Source organism: Hibiscus syriacus, unplaced genomic scaffold (genome assembly GCF_006381635.1).
Source record: "Hibiscus syriacus cultivar Baekdansim isolate YM2019G1 unplaced genomic scaffold, ASM638163v2 tig00111151_pilon, whole genome shotgun sequence".
Lineage (NCBI taxonomy): Eukaryota > Viridiplantae > Streptophyta > Magnoliopsida > Malvales > Malvaceae > Hibiscus > Hibiscus syriacus.
The window spans coordinates 771,791-789,427 of NW_024062999.1; the positions used below are offsets into that span (position 1 = coordinate 771,791).

The window sequence follows — 17,637 nt, forward strand, 5'->3', positions numbered from 1 at the left end:
CCTAAAGTTTCAGCTTCATCTTTCAAGAGCCAATGCCGGCCATCAAATTTCTCTCTTTATTATTACATAGAAAGTGAAGGTTGACGTGACATTATTTCACTTTCATAAATGATTTACAGATGACAGTTTAACCCGAACTTCACTGATTTTGATTTTATCAGATTTGATAGGTAGGATTTTTTTTTAAAAAAATGGGATTTAAATTGAGTCAGATTAGATTTTTTAAGAGAATGAAGTGGGATCGGATCAGAATCGGGTGTAGGGTGAAAAATTTCGACTCAACCTGACCCAGGATAAGAATATAATTTATTTAAAAAATTATTATTCCTTAATTAAATCCTTATATATCTATTTCCAAAGTTCTTCTGCCGCCGTTGAAGGCCTTGAGATCTTCGCTCACGAAGGTGATGAAATCGCCTCAGCCAGTGAAGATTTTCCGGTCGGGTTCCGGTTCGTCCCTACTGATGCTGAGTTGATTGAGAATTACTTGATAAAAAAGCTTAACGATGAACACTTACCTACTAATAAAAACATCCATGAAGTTGATCTCTATGGCAGTACTCCATCCCAAATTACTCGTAAGTAAACTAAATCATAATTATGATATTTTTGTGTATTTTCTTATCGTACGTCATTCATATTATTTTTCAAAATTGTGACAGAACAATACCAACAAAGCGACGGAGGGGAGGAGTGGTACTTTTTCACACCGAGGAATAGAAAATACCCCAACGGAAAGAGGTCGAATCGTGCGGCGGGAACGGTGTCGGATACTGGAAACCGACGGCGGACGAGAAACCCATTGTCCGTTGGGGTCATGAGGAGATCATCGGCTACAAGAGAAACCTTGATTATTACGAAGGCCCGCATTCCAACAGTTGAAGAAGCAACTGGAAAATGCATGAATATACAGTAAAAAATGAGAGGTGCACTGAGTCCGGACAAATGGTAAAATTTCTCAAACTCTAATTTCGAATGAGTAAAAGATCGATCTTCAAATTATAAATTGCTGTAAAAAAAAAACTAATATTTGACTGTGTTGTAGCTTGATAAGTGGGTATTGTGCAAGATATATGTGGCGAGGAATAAGGTTAAGAACAATGTGCATGAAAATGGAGATCCATATGCTTGTTCTACCTCTCAAGATGTTGATGGACTATCTTCAAGGTGGGTATTGTGCAAGATATATGTGGCGAGGAATAAGGTTAAGAACAATGTGCATGAAAATGGAGATCCATATGCTTGTTCTACCTCTCAAGATGTTGATGGACTATCTTCAAGGGCAGATTCTTCGTCGCAACACGTTAACCGACCACCTTCGATGGCGATTAACAACAATAGGGGGATGGTGTAGGATCCGAATGTTTCTTCTTATCAGCATGACTATAATGGAACACCTTTGAAGGCTAATAAGGTTGCCAAGATAGCTCCACTATCATCTCCTCGCCTTAGGCAGACATATGCCGCTCGTAATCCGTATTCGACTGGTAGTTTTTCCTAGTTGCCTACTAATGGAGCGTATTCGATGGCGGGACACGGTAATACAATGGTTGGTGTGTCTGCAAGTTGGATTATGTATGCTTGTTGTCCGCAAGTTGTTAATGGAGTGTCTCTGATGGAGGGTTCTTACTGACAAGAAATCAATGGAACACTATCGACGGCAGGAAACAATGATACAATGTATGCATTCGTGTCTGCACATTCAATTCAGAATCTTCTTCTCAGCAAGCTGTTAACGGAGTGTCTCCTTAATTGGAGAGGTTCTAGAAAATTCTAGAGCTTTCTGGAGAAGTGTATAATTTTCTATAACATTCCAGAGAACTCTAGAGAAGTATGGAAATGTCTAGAAGCTTGTGGAAGAGTGTGGAATCCTCTGAAATATTTTGGAGATGTGTGGAAGCTTATGGAAGAGTATAGAAGAATATGTAAGAGGGTGGAAGAGTGTAGAGCTTCCTAGGGTGTGTGGAGCATTCTAGATAATTAATCTCCACCCTTGGATGTAAGTAATCTCCACCATTCATTGTGGAGGTTGAGTAGTATAAATAGGGGTGAGAGACTTCATTCCTAACCATCCAAAATCCAAGAAATCCAAGCTTGAGAAACTAGAGAGTTAGAGAGCCTCTTTGAGAGAGAAGAGAGATAGCTTGGGAAGTCTTTATCCTCAAGGTTGAGTGAGCCATCAAGTGTGAGTTAAATTTTGTGAACATATCCTTATAATCCTACTATTCTTTTGTATAGTGGAAGAATCTCTAAATTGGAGAATTATACTCTTGTGCTCTCTTTATTATACTTAATCTCTAAGTGTCTATCTTAACTTCACGAAGAGGGAAAGACCGTGATTCCCAACAGTAGTATTAGAGTGAGGTTCATCCGTAGCCATAATTAGCTCGTGCAGTTCAAGATAGAGGATAATGTTTCTCATGATGGAGACATGTTCAAGCTCACAGCCAATAACTACTCATATTGGAAGCCGATGATAGAGGACCACCTGTACTGCAAGGATTTGCATGATCCCATCATCTACAAAGACAAGGTAGAAGGAAAGAGTGATGCTCAATGGGAGCTACTAAATCGGATGGTCGTTGCTATGATCCATAAGTACATTGATAAAACCCTCTTTGAGCATGTTTATACTTATACAAATGCTAATGAATTATGGACAAAGCTTGAGTGATTCAAAAAATTGCCTCGTAACAAAGCCAATTTAGTACGACGGTTAGTGAAGTTGAAGTATACGGATGGTCAAAGTATGATTAAGCACTTAAATAATTTTAAAGGGTTCGTAAATCAATTAACAAAAACTGAGATGAAAATTGATGATGAGTTGCAACCCTTCCACTCCTTAGTTCCTTACCGGAAAGTTGGGATACACTCATTGTGACACTTAGTAATTCAGCTCCGGAAGGAAAGCTCGCCATGGGTACCGTTAGTGATAGCCTCCTCGGTGAATAAGCAAGGAGAATCAAACGAGGTGAGTCTATTCATCCTGAAGCTAATATTTTTGAGAATCGGGGTAGGAATAAAACTCGTGGATACAGTAAAAGCTTAGATCCACATCAATCTTGAGGTAGATCCAAGTCACGCTCGAAGATTACATGCTACTACTGTGGAATGATGGGCCACAAGAAAATGGAATATCGATCCTTCAAGAAGCAAGAAGAGAATAGTACTACTGTTGTAGTATCAAAAGAAGATCTGGTATATCTCGTTGATGAAGGTAATATCCTAAACATTGCTTATGATGATAGCTCTAAGATTGTCGATTCTTGTGCTTCATTCCATGTTACTCCACCTAGAAGTTTCTTCTCATCCTACCGAAACGGTGATTTTGGTACAGTACAAATGGGAAATCAAGATAGGAGCAAGATCATCGAGATAGGAGACATCATCCTGACGACAAGCATTTGATGCAAGTTTATCTTAAAAGATGTGAGGCATGTTCCGGCCATGCGCCTCAATCTTATCTCTGTTGGGAAGCTAGATGATGCTGGTCTGATAAATTACTTTGGTGAAGGAAAGTGGAAGCTCACCAAAGGAAGCCTAATAATGGCTAGAGGAAAGAAAGAAGGGTCATTGTACGTGATGCAAGCTAAGCTCTGCCAAGGAGAGTTAAATATCACCACTGAAGATGTGGAGATATGACATAAACGACTTGGGCACATCAGTGAGAAGAGTCTTCACATGCTCTCTCGGAAACAACTCTTACCTGACATGAAAGGCAAACCACTTGATCCTTGTACTCACTGTTTAGCTGGAAAACAATACAGGGTTGCTTTCCAAAGATCTTCTCTGTCCATAAGGAGAAAAAACATCCTAAACCTCGTACACACCGACGTGTGTTCGATGTCCGAGAGATCAATAGGTAGTGCATTGTATTTTGTCATCTTCATTGATGGCCATTCAAGGAAGGTATGGGTGCACCTGTCAAAATCAAAGGATCAAGTGTTTGACGCTTTCAAAGAATTTCATGCCCTAGTGGAGCGTGAGACCGGACGGAAGATTAAGTGTGTAAGATCTGACAATAGAGGTGAGTATAGAGGTCCTTTTGAAGCATATTGCAAGAAATATGACATTAGACTAGAGATGATTTAACCCAAGACACAAAAATTGAATGTATCAACTGAGAGAATGAATAGAACTATTGAAGAAAGAGTTCGATGTGTTCTCTCTCATGCTAATTTACCCAAATCATTTTAGGGAGAAGCTATAATGGTAGTGGTTGACATTGTCAACCTCACACCATCAGTTCCCTTGAACGGGGGCATCCCAGAAGAAGTCTGGATGGGCAAAAAGGCTTCATACAATCATCTCAAGGTATTTGGGTGCAGGGCATTTGTTCACATACCCAAAGATGAGAGAGCCAAGCTTGACGTAAAGACGAAGTGTTGAAAACATTTTGATGTTTCGATATAACAAATTAAGTATAAATAAATTTTAAGATTTTACAATCTTTTTCAAAGTATATTCGATTAAATTATTCGAATATCAAAAATATTACTCCAAGTTTTTTAAAAATCAATTTCAATCCTTACTAAAGTGTAAAATTATGTTTTAAATTTAACATATTTTTAAAAACAATTTTTACAAAGTATTTCGAACCAAAACCGAGCCAAAAATTAATTTTTAAAGGGATGTACTGATGTACTATTTGATGCATCGATGTAAACCTTATTTCAAATGCATTTTATGTACCGATGCACTCTTGAATATATTGAAACATTGAATGCATTTTGTGTACTGATGCACAGACCATGCATCGATGCACTCCTGGCTATTTTGAAACATCGAATGTAATTAGTGTACCGATTCACCCCATGTGTACCGATGCACTAGGTCTTATAACGGTCGAAATATTTGAATTTTATACACAGTGTACCGATGCACCTTGAGTATGCATCGATGCACACATGCTCCCAACTGTTTTATTAAATGATAATTACACAATAACGGCTCTATTGACTTCACCAATGATCCCCAACGTTCAGAAGTGATCCAAGGTGTATTTAAACAAGCTTAAGAGCCATTGATCAACAAGAATTAAGAAGAGAAGCTATAGAATCAAAGAGAAAGCATCAAATCTCAAGTTTGAGCATTTTCAAGCCTATTTCATTCATTATTCATTTTTGCTTTCAAGAATACTTATTGTTCTCAATTGTATTATTCTTGAGTGTTCTTTCTTTGTTCTAGATTTGTGCAAACATCTTGCCTTGTGAGCATTTTTTGTAAGTTTGCAAAGTTTGTATTGTTCTCTTTGGGAGAGAGTGTTCTCAAGAATTTGGGGTATAATTCTTGAGGAATTTGTAAGGTTACTCTTTGTCCTCAAAAGAAAGACAAATTAGTGAATTTGTGGAAAATCCTTAATGGGATAGCTAAGGTAGTGGACATAGACTTTGGTTGAGAAAGTCGAACCACACTAAATTGTTGTGCAATTATTTTCTATTTTCTGCAAAAGCTTCCACCAAATTTTTAATTTTCAATTCACCCCCTCTTGGCTATTTCGTCGATCGATTAACTTAATAATAACTATGTTCTTAAGATTTTGGGGTATAATTCTTGAGAGATTTGTAAGGTTACTCTTTGTCCTCAAAAGAAAGACAAATTAGTGAATTTGTGGAAAATATTTAGTGTGGATAGCTAAGGTAGTGGACGTAGACTTTGGTTGAGAAAGTTGAACCACTCTAAACCGTTGTGTAATTATTTTCTATTTTTTGCAAAAGCTTCCACCAAATTTCAATTGTCAATTCACCCCCTCTTAGCTATTTCGTCGATCGATTAACTCAATAATTGGTATCAGAGCCTCACTCATTTGAAGGTTTAATCGCCTCTTGAGTCAATTCAGAAAGAGTTATATTGATATTCAAGTCATCAATGGCCTCCATATCAAACTTTGACTTTGCTCTTGATTTAATTCCCGTCAACAAGCCTGCTTTATTCAATGGAGCTAATTATGCTTATTAAAAGAATAGAATGAGGTATTTCATTCAAGCAAGTGACATGAGAGCATAGAATATCATAGAAGACGGATACATCATTCCTTCCACTCATTCAAGATTGTGGAGTGAAGGAGAGACAATAATGTTCCAGCTCAACTCAAAGGCTATCTATATCATTTTTGTGCTATTGGACCAGATGAATACGAGAGAGTTTCATCCTGTAAAACTACCAAAGAGATATAGGATAAACTACAAGTCACTCATGAAGGCACATACGAGGTAAAAGAATCTAAAATTAGTCTTCTAACTCATAGCTATGAAAATTTCAGGATGAAACCAGATGAAGACATCAAAGCTATGACGGATAGATTTTCCATGATTGTCAATGTTCTCAAATCATATGGAGAGATCATTCCAAAAGAGAAGCTTGTAAAGAAGTTAGTTTACTCTCTTCCTAAAGCTTGGCAATCAAAGAAGACGGTGATCATCTAGGCTAAAAACTTAAAGTCTTTCTCTTGACGAGTTAATTAGTTCTCTCCTCACGCATGAAATGATGCTTCAAGATGAGAGAAGATTAACGAGACAAAGAATGAGACGGAGAAAAAAAACGTAGGAGTTGCTCTCAAATCCATAAGATATGAGAGTGATTCAGATGAAGATGACGATGACGAGGAAATGACATTATTTTCCAAACGGATCAGAAAATTGATGAGGCCCTACTGAGGAAGAAAATTCAAACGAAATGAAGGCTTTAAAACTGAAACGAATGAGAAAGACCCAATAATTTGCTACAAATACAAAAAGTCAGGGCATGTCAAACATGATTGCCCACAATTAAAAAACAAAGGTCAAGAAAAGAAGAAGCACAAGGCTCACGTGGCTACATGGAGCGATGATGAACAATCCGATGAAGAGGAACAAGAAGTAGCAAACTTGTACTTGATGGACATCATGTCAGGTAACCTCTAGCTCATTTAATTTTGAAGATTATTCTTTTGATGAGCTATTAGAGGAATATACTGGGTTGGCCTCGGATTATGAGAACTTATTTTTAAAATACAAAAATGATATTTCAAAACTGAAAAATAAAAATAATCCCATATCCAAGACCAACAACGATCTTGAAAGTTAGATCAAAGAATTGTAAATCAAATTAGATGAATTTGAAAAGAAAAATATTGATTTGCATAACTTACTTTCAAGAGTCAACGACGATCATCAAAAGAAAATTGATGATCTTAAAGTTTCTTTTGAGAAAGTTAGAACAAAACGTTTTAAAAATGGAGAAAGTTCAAAATCCAACTTTGTTAGAAAAAGTTTTAAAAACTACAATCATAAAGGTCCTCAAAGAACCTCTAATAAGAGAATATGGGTTCCTAAAGAACTCATTACTACTAAAGATAAGGATATCCTACACAAATGGATACCTAAGGGGACTAGAATTTTAGAAACTAATGAATATGGACCCAAAAGAAATTGGTTACAAAAATAAAAAATTAATCTATGTTTGTAGGAAAATGAGCATTGCTACAAGGCGCAAAATACAAGTTCAAACTCATGGTACCTTGATAGTGGATGCTCAAGACATATGACCGGAGACAAGAGCCGGTTCATCGAGCTTAATGAAAAAAAATGGAGGAGATGTGACTTTTGGTGATAATTCAAAAGGTCACATTAAAGGTATAGGTACAATAGGTAATGTCTCTTCCATACAAATTAAAAATGTTTTATATGTGAATGGGTTAAAGCATAATCTATTGAGTATTAGTCAATTATGCGATAAGGGATACAATGTCATATTTGAAACTAATGGTTGTAAAGTAATTGACATTGCATCTAATCAGATTATGCTTGTTGGTCATAGAATAGAAAACATTTACATGGTGCATTTAGATTCTATAATTATGACTAATGTATGCCTAGTTGCTAATGATGAACATGATAGTTGGTTATGGCATAGGAGACTAGGATACACTAGCATGAGTGTTTTATAAATACTAATTCAAGGAGATTTAGTAAGAGGATTGTCAAAGCTAAAACTTGATAATGATAAAATCTGTGATGCATGTGCTAAATGAAAACATAGAAGAGCTTCCTTTAAGTCCATTAATGATGTATCAACTAGTAGAGTATTACAATTGATCCATATAGATCTTTTTGGGACAATTAGAATTGTTAGCTTAGGTGGAAAACAATATTGCTTTGTATTGGTAGATGACTATTCTAGATGTACTTGGGTTCTATTCTTAAGTACTAAAGATGAAGCATTAGAAAAATTCATCACATTTTCAAAAGTAATCCAAAACAAAAAAGGTTACTCCATAACTAGTGTTAGGAGTGATCATGGTATTGAATTTGAAAATCTTGGATTTACTGATTTTTATAATTCTAATGGTATTAACCATAATTTTTCAGCACCTAGAACCCCTCAACAAAATGGAGTTGTTGAGAGGAAAAATCAAATTTTAGAAGAAATTGTTAGAACCATGCTTTGTGAAAATAATTTGCCAAAATATTTTTGGGCGGAAGCCTCAAATACCGCTTGTTATGTTATAAACCGAGTAATTATTAGGCCAATTTTGAAGAAAACTCCATACGAAATTTTCAAAAAAAAAAGTCTAACATTAGTTATTTTCATCATTTTGGATGTAAATGTTTTGTTTTAAACAACGGTAAAGAAAATCTTGGCAAATTTGATGCTAAAGTGATGAAAGAATGTTTCTGGGTTATTCTTTAAATTTTAAAGCTTATCGAGTATTTAATAAAAGAACTTTAGTTGTAAAAAAGACTATACATATTGTTTTCGATGATAATTCCCTTCTGAGGAAGGATTCTTGTGTGAATGATGATGTAGGTATTGTAAACACAAATGACGTTAGACATGACGTTGGAGAACTATCATCAAAGGAAGAAGTGAAAGATGAGGAAACTCATGATGTTCTCGAGAATCCAACCATTGAAGAAAGGGAAGTCTCTTACCCAAGAGAATAAAACTATGTCAATGATGGTGAAATAATAGGTGATCCATCCAAAGGGGTAACAACTCGATCTTCTTTTAGAAATATATGTAATTATGTTGCATTTATTTCATGCATAGAGCCTAAGAATATCAAAGAAGCATTAGATGATGAAAATTGGATTATGGTTATGCAAGAAAAGTTAAATCAATTTGAGAGAAGTAAAGTATGGACATTATTTGAAAGGCCCAGTAATAAATATATTGTAGGTACTGGATGTGTATTTAGGAATAAGCTTGATGAAAGTGGTAATATAGTGAGGAACAAGGCTAGACTTGTTGCTTAAGGTTATACTCAAGAAGAGGGTATAGATTTTGATGAAACATACGCTCTCATAGCTAGGATGGAAGCAATTAGAATGTTATTAGCATTTTCATGTTTCAATGAATTTAAATTATATCAAATGGATGTTAAAAGTGCATTTTTAAATGGTTTTATAAAAGAAGAAGTGTATGTGGAACAACCTCCTGGTTTTGAAGATTCAAAATTTCCGAATCATGTTTTTAAATTGACAAAAGCACTTTATGGTTTAAAGCAAGCTCCTAGAGCTTGGTATGAAATATTGTCAAACTTTTTAACTAAAAAAAGTTTTTCAAAATGGAAGGTTGGCACTGCATTATTTTTAAAGAAAAAAAGGTAAAAAATTATTAGTAGTTCAAATTTATGTTGATGATATAATATTTGGTTCTACTAGTGATGTTCTTTGCCAAAAATTTTCTAAGCTAATGCGGAGTGAATTCGAGATGAGTATGATGGGGGAGCTCTCATTTTTCTTGGGACTCCAAATCAAGCAAAGAAAAGATGGTAACTTCATCAATCAAGCAAAATACGTCAATGATATGCTCAAGAAATTTGGATTGGAAAATAGAAAACCTCATGCCACTCCAATGAGCTCTTCTACAAAGCTTGACAAAGATGAAGGAGGTAAATATGTTGATGTTAAATTATATAGGCCAATGATTGGTTCGTTGCTTTATCTAACCGTAAGTAGACCGGACATTATGTTTAGTGTTTGCATATGTGCTAGATTTCAATCATGCCCTAAGGAATCACATTTACTAGTTGTTAAGAGAATCTTTAGATACCTTAAGGACACTCCTAGTTTAGGACTTTGGTATCCTAGAGACTCTAGCTTTAGCTTGCATGCCTTCTCTGATGCGGATTATGGAGTATGCAAAATAGATAGGAAAAGTACCTCTGGTACTTGCCAATTCCTAGGAAATATACTGATTTCATGGTTTTCGAAGAAACAAAATTGTGTGGCACTATCTACCACTGAAGCGAAATACATTTCAGCCTGTAGTTGTTGTGCACAAGTTTTATGGATGAAATAACAACTTTTAGATTATGGAATTGAAGTATGTATCATACCCATCAAGTGTGACAATACTAGTGCTATTTGTCTCACTAAAAACTCCATCCAACACTCTAGAACTAAGCATATTGAAATTAGACATCATTTCATTAGAGATCATGTCACAAAAGGAGATGTAGTTCTAGAATATGTTGATACTTTGCATTAATTAGCAGATATTTTTACAAAATCTTTAGATAAAGAAAGATTTTGGACACTTAGGAGAGAATTAGGTTTAACCAACCTACCTTGACTTAGTGTTTAAAATAATTTTAGCACTTTTAAACTAGAATTGAAAAATGCTTATAAAAATAATACTTTTGATTGCATTCTTTGCTATTAGTTAGGGGGAATTTATGATTCTTAGTGAAAATTAATTATATGTTCAAATAATGTTTAAAGATTGAAATTGATCTTTGAAAAACTTAGAGTAATATTTTTTATATTCGAATAATTTAATCGAATATACTTTGAAAAAGATTGTAAAATCTTAAAATTCATTTATACTTAATTTGTTATATCGAAGCATCAAAATGTTTTCAACACGAAGGAATGCATCTACCTTCGTTCACCTAAGGATGAATTCAGTCAATAAGAATGTTGTCTGCAGCAGAGACGTTGTTTTCTTCAAAGACCAAACAATCGAAGATATCAAAAATTCAGAGAGGCCAAGATTGAGAAGCAGCAAGAACACCAAACCTACTCTAGTTCAACTTGAGGATAATAATACACAAGAAAACAATGATGCTGAAGATCATGAACCTATGTTAGAACAAAGCAACCAGGAGACTCATGATGAACCAGCTTATGAAGAGCCTCAATCTATCTCTCCAATAGCACCAGAGCTGAGATGATCCTCGAGAGTTAGAAGATCATCCACTTGGTATAATACAAATGAGTACGTTATGCTCACTGATGAGGGGGAGCCTCAAAGTTATAAAGAAGCAATGAGTGATAGTCATAAGGAAGAATGGAGAAGAGCCATGCAAGAAGAGATGCAATCCTTGCATTAGAATCGTACTTATGAACTTGTGGAGCTACCAAAAGGGAGAAGAGCCTTGAAGAATAAGTGGGTGTATCGGATTAAGACCGAAGATAGCAGCTCAAAGCCTTGCTATACAGCTCAATTGGTCATTAAAGGATTCATATAAGAACTGGTCAGACATGATGACAAAGGTAATAGCGACAAAGAAGTTCGAAGATTGTTGTCAAGGTGCCGGCTTGCTACTACCTCTCAATTAAGTTGAAAGGGGGAGATTTGTTGGATCTCTCCTAAATTGGAGAGTTTCTAGAAAATTCTAGAGCTTTCTGAGAAGTGTAGAATTTTCTAGAATATTCCGAAGAACTCTAGAGAAGTGTATAACTCTCTAGAAGCTTGTAAAAGAGTATGGAATCCTCTGGAATATTTTGGAGATGTGTGGAACCTTATGGAAGAGTATAGAAGAATATGGAAGGAAGTGGAAGAGTGTAGAGCTTCCTAGAGTGTGTAGAGCATTCTAGATAATTAATCTCCACCCTTGGATGTAAGTAATCTCCACTATTCATTGTAAAGGTGGAGTAGTATAAATAGGGGTGAGAGACTTCATTCCTAACCATCCAAAATCCAAGAAATTCAAGCTTGAGAAACTAGAGAGTTAGAGAGCCTCTTTGAGAGAGAAAAGGGATAGCTTGGGAAGTCTTTATCCTCAAGCTTGAGTGAGCCACCAAGTGTGAGTCAAATTTTGTGAACACATCCTTGTAATCTTACTATTCTTTTGTATAGTGGAAAAATCTCTAAATTGAAGAATTATACTCTTGTGCTCTCTTTACTATACTTAATCTCTAAGTGCCTATCTTAACTTCACAAAGAGGGAAAGACCGTGATTACCAACATGAAGCACCATCAATGGAAGGAAACAACAATACATTGTATGCATTAGCACCTGAGCGTTCGATTCTGAATGCTTCTCCAATAGAGGGTTCTTATCGGATGATCGATTCTTCGTTGCAGAAGCCGAGTGCATCTACACAATTTGTTCACAATCATACTACATACCAAAATCCAATGCCATCAGGAAATGGTAATAATGTGAATGTATGGGCTACTGAGATTTTAACTCCTCAATCTTACCAGAATCAGTATGTCATTACTTGGTCATTTCAACAAGATTTCAATGCGGCCTCTTCAATGGGGGATTCGTTACAAAATCCGATGAATGTCATTAACATATCGAATTTCATGGCCAGCAACAATCAATTCTCAAACACTCGTTCTACGTATCCGCGACGCGACGTCAACAAAGTATCATCTTCAATGGTTGTAAGGAATGGTAATAATGTGCATGTGCCACAATCATACCAGAATCAGTATTCCAATGCTTGGGGTTTTCAACAAGACATCCACTCAGGATCATCCTCAATGGAAGCAGCAAATTACGACAACATCAAACATACATCAAATAGTTTTCATTATTTTTACCAATATTTTGATTTTAATGGAGCATTTTCAATGGGGAATTCGTTTATAGAATATTGAGTGTAAATTGATCATGTTACTTCTGATTCTTTTTTTTATGTTACACTCCCGATTTCAGGAATTCGTCCTGACTAATTCGGACTGACTTGTGTCGCACATCTGATTTTGGTGGATGAGTCTCCCAAAACAGATTTTCTATATACCCAAAGACTCGGACTCGAAACGAACTTAAACGATATTAAACTGCTTACCTCTTCAACTAATTCCGTTGATTGTGTGTTCATCTTTTTAATAGTATTGACAATGATAAAAAATTTAAAGAAATAAAGAGAGAAAATATATGTACTTGAAAGACTAATTCATAAATTAGGCCTTAAAGAAAACATGATAAATACTTTAAAAGTCTGAACAGTTGAAATTTTGTGTTTGCTAAGGTACCGTAGAAGACTTTTTCCAATGGTAATATACTATTAGTTATTGTCTAAGCCGTGCATGTGAGATTTAAGTAGTTGTTCATAAAATAATAGAAACAAGGGTAAGGTATACAAATGCTTCCCACCCTAATTATAGGCGTTATTTCGTTGAGTACTCTGACTATTAAAAGTTATAAAATGATCATCTGATTATTATATGTTCTAAACTCGTCCTCTTTCGTTAAAATATTAACGTTCGTTTAACCAGTAAGTTAACATGTTTACTGATATATGATAAAATCATATTTTAATAATGTCCACAAGCACTAGCTCAACGAAAAAATATTGCAAGCACTGACTCGATGGCATAATGTGAACGAAGATTAAGTGCAAAAAATATATCTCAAACAATTCTAGGATTAGATTTTATCGCATCTCAATCAACATGTTAACGTCCAGTTCAATCTGTCGTCAATTTTAAACAGAAAATGACGAATTTGAAACATATTAATAATCGGATAATTATTTTGTAATTTTTAATAATAGAGAAACTCAATAAAACAATAATATATAATTAGATGATCATTTATATACTTCACCATAGAACCAAAAGAAAACCCCACTATCGGTCAAAACTAGATATAATGATCGCAGCTACATGATAAAAGAAAGGGTAAATCGAATTGACAGAACACATGACATGGACGATGCAGGTGCTGGACATCGCGAGGAACGAGACGTGGCTCGTTTCTCTCGAAAAGCAAGTTCCGGGTTCGAATGAACCGGAGAATTAGTTTCCAATATTCTCACAATCTGGTCCATTGTTGGCCTAGCGTGTAACTGCGGATGAGAAGATAGAATTGCTACCGAAATGTATTTCTCCATTACTTCTGGATGGCCTAGTTCCGGCATAGTTTCGTCGATGACATCGAATAGTCTGCCTTGCTCCACCAATGACCAAGCCCAGTCCGTCAAAAGCAAAGTGTGATCATCGAACAGAGCGTACAGAGCGTACTCGGGGGCTACATACCCTAGAGTTCCGGCTACCCTTGTGCTCATGTGAGAATTTGTCCGGAGTGAACTTAGCAAGGCCAAAATCAGCCAGTTTTGGCTCAAATGTATCATCTAAAAGAATGTTACAAGCCTTAACATCTCTATGTATGATAGCAGGCTGTGCACCATAATGAAGGTACCCACGTGTGAGAAAGCAGCCATGGAAGTTAAGACGATGGTATGAGTTGAAGAATGAAGATACAGGAAAATAAGAAAGTGAAAGAGGAAAGCACTGAAGATATTTTTATTGTAAATGACTTGTATGAATTACAAACTAAACTTGGGTATTTTATAGCCCAAATATAACAACCTAATAACAACTCAAAACAGATTTAACAAATTAATAACTAATTACAACTTATTTCTAACATTCTCCCTACTTTCTCAATCCTCTTGAGCTTTAGAACTTGACTCGTTCAACATTCTCCACTTGGCTGGTTCAACATTCTCCAAACTGCAATTCTATTCTTTCCAAAATTCTTTCAAAATTCATTTTCCCTTAACTAGGCGGTCTATCAAGAATCGAAAGTATTATTCTTTCTTTCGTTCTACTTACTCACCTTCCTTTTCTTTTTCTAAAAGAAAAATTTTCATTCAGAATTTCTTCAAAACTTTTTTTTTCTCTTTAGGACTGTACCTCTTCTCACTTATTGGAATTTCTTTTTGTTGGAAGCAAGGTGGTTAAGCTTCGAGCTCCCGGATGCAATCTGAAGCCTCTCTTGGGCAAGAAAACACCGTTTTTGTCTAGTTAAGGAAGCCAAGGTTGTTAAACTCTTAACCCTCCCCAGAGATTTTCAGTCATGAACACTTGGTTGTGAAGCTTTCGAGTCTCATGTTACCTTGTGATAGAAGCAGCAGACCATGAAGAAACTATAACAAAGAGTTCTTGAGCAAACAAACCAGTAATGCCCAAATGGAGTAAGAAACTAATACTCATATAACTCGGCAAATCACAAGTCTCGCTCAACCAATTGATGCCATACTCAAAACAATTATGAGAGAATGAACCAAGTGCAGTCGTGAAACAAAGCAATCAAATATCAATGTGAACTAAACTGAAAAACAAATCTAATACTTAAAAACAACAGCACTATTCTGTGTAGCATACCCTTCTCTACTCTCATGATCAACATTTACTTCCAGTAGCAACCAGAAATTGTTGCTTCCTTGGGGGAATTGTACAAACAACTAAGACAAATAGACGAGCCTCTTGAATCATAGGAAGCTTTATTCTAAGCGGCTCAGAGTCCAAAAATGGACCAAGATGGGATATAACCGAGGGAGAAGAAAAGCATCTCTTTGTAGCAAACAATCAAGAAGATGGTAGGCACAAACTGTTAAGATAACACTTAAACAAATTCATGGTGAAATTGCAGCAATCGTGAAAAAAAAAACAGAAAAGAACATCCTCCGAGAGCATATGAGATGGAATCATCAAAGGCATGAACACATATATGAATCAACGATCGCCATAGACAATTGATTGATGGGGCAGTAACGGAAACAATAGACATCGGCACATCAAGGAATGAACGATCACAACAAATAAATGGAGATACAATGGACACGATGAACAGACAAGACAATGATAGATCTGAATAAGCGAGCAATTTGTAGCAGTGACGGCCAAGGTATCAGCAACAACAAGATTCAATCGTGGCGCAACTGCGGAAGAGAAAACGACGCCAGGATCTTTTAGCGAATGATACCATGGGAGAAAGCAGCCATGGAAGTTAAGACGATGGTATGAGTTGAAGAATGAAGATACAGGAAAATAAGAAAGTGAAAGAGGAAAGCACTGAAGATATTTTTATTGTAAATGACTTGTATGAATTACAAACTAAACTTGGGTATTTTATAGCCCAAATATAACAACCTAATAACAACTCAAAACAGATTTAACAAACTAATAACTAATTACAACTTATTTCTAACAGCCACTCCTACCGCGATTTTGTGACGAATAGGCCAACTAAGCTTCATCACTTCTGATCAGAAAAGATGGTCGAATAAGCTTCCATTTCGCATCATATCGCACACGATTAGTCTCTGGTGACCTTCCATAGGAAGCGTGGCAGTGCAATAGCCTCTGAAAGGAACCAGATTGACATGATTAATACTAGCAATAACCTCCACTTCATGCGCAAATGTTGCATCCCTTGCAGCAGAACAATTTTTGAACCTTTTCACCGCGACTTCAGAGCCGTCGACTAATGTACCTTTATAAACCTTCCCCACAATATTATCCCTTGAGAAATTCTTTGTTGCCATTTTGATTTCTTCAAATGTGAACTTCACCGAATTGTTATCTCCACTGATCGTTTCTGTTTCGAAACCAGAACCGGTCTCGTCTGGTGTCACACTATTGCATCTTCTCTTCCAATTATGTTTCCTTCTCCAGACTACCGTAACTGTCATTATCAAGCCAAAAGCTATGCCTATATGCATCGCCCAGAGAATAGCTTTCTTCTTCCAGTTGGTCGCCATAGTTGAGGTGAAATCGAGGGAGAACAAACACTTTGCAGCGCCTGAATCAACCGGTCCATCGTGATTAGCCAAAGCACCAGCGTACACATAAGGGAACCAAGAACAATCCGATGCAGTGGCATGAAAGTACGATCGATAAATGCTTGATAAACAATCTTGGCACCGTGTGAAGGAAGTTTCATCATCTAAAGAACGGTTGCAACAATGCCTAACTTCCTGCAATTCCGGTGTCATAACAAGGCCTTCAAATCGATCTCGACTCGTGATGTTTCTGCAGCTTTTCGATATCGAACTGGAATTGAATTGACAAGTGAAACGAATATCTAACCAGGGTATGTACTCATTGACCAACTTCTAGTACGCATCGAAACAAGCCTCGGAGGAATTCGTCGGAGGGGAAAAGTCTCCAGTGACTCGAAGATAGTCGGATCAAACAAAACGAACGCCTCGAAGGAGAGTTTGAAAGTTTCTTGGAGCTATCAAAGATGACTTTCCTAAGGACATTGAAGTCCAACTGGCAATCTGAATCAGTGGCAACTATGGACATAGGAGCATAAAAACAAAGGCATATACCAATGAGGAAGAAGGAAAAAGAAGACATTTCAGAGCCAAAACACTTGAAAAAAAAATATTGTATTGATTCCCATTGGAACTTTGTTCTTGAGTGGAGAAGAAGAAGAAGGAGGAGCTCGTGTTTGATTCCCAGTGGGGATTAAAATTCAATTTTAAAAACCCAAATTGCAGAAATTTACATAGTGAGTTTCATGTCAATATAATAAGGATAGCTATTTGACTAAAAGAGGACATAACTTTGATACGTGGATTTCTTAATCTAGTTTGTGAAGTTAAACTCTATGGTTAATGAATAAAAAATATTAATGAAAAAAAGGGTAAAAATGGTACAAACAATAGATTGGAGGTTCAA

At 36.1% G+C, this 17,637-nt stretch overlaps 1 protein-coding gene and 1 pseudogene across 1 annotated transcript; one reads left to right on the forward strand and one right to left on the reverse strand.

Moving 5' to 3' along the window:
- Positions 1 to 230: 230 nt before the first annotated feature.
- On the forward strand, positions 231 to 2,674 carry LOC120154877 (NAC transcription factor ONAC010-like). Its single transcript, XM_039166519.1, has 7 exons — positions 231 to 256; positions 361 to 578; positions 663 to 877; positions 1,046 to 1,348; positions 1,406 to 1,487; positions 1,818 to 1,933; positions 2,396 to 2,674. Exons 1-7 carry the CDS (start codon positions 231 to 233, stop codon positions 2,672 to 2,674), a joined length of 1,239 nt encoding a protein of 412 aa, XP_039022450.1.
- An 11,152-nt stretch (positions 2,675 to 13,826) lies between these two features.
- On the reverse strand, positions 13,827 to 16,975 carry LOC120154879 (annotated as a pseudogene).
- Between the last annotated feature and the right edge of the window lie 662 nt (positions 16,976 to 17,637).

What these genes read in the sequence shown, in the direction of transcription:
- LOC120154877 (XM_039166519.1), top strand. Translation starts at nt 231, where the DNA reads ATGAAGTGGGATCGGATCAGAATCGG. An exon ending in TCGTAATCCGTATTCGACTG is followed by an intron (nt 1,488 to 1,817) that starts GTAGTTTTTCCT and finishes ATAACATTCCAG; the next exon opens with AGAACTCTAGAGAAGTATGG. An exon ending in ATAGAAGAATATGTAAGAGG is followed by an intron (nt 1,934 to 2,395) that starts GTGGAAGAGTGT and finishes TAGCTCGTGCAG; the next exon opens with TTCAAGATAGAGGATAATGT.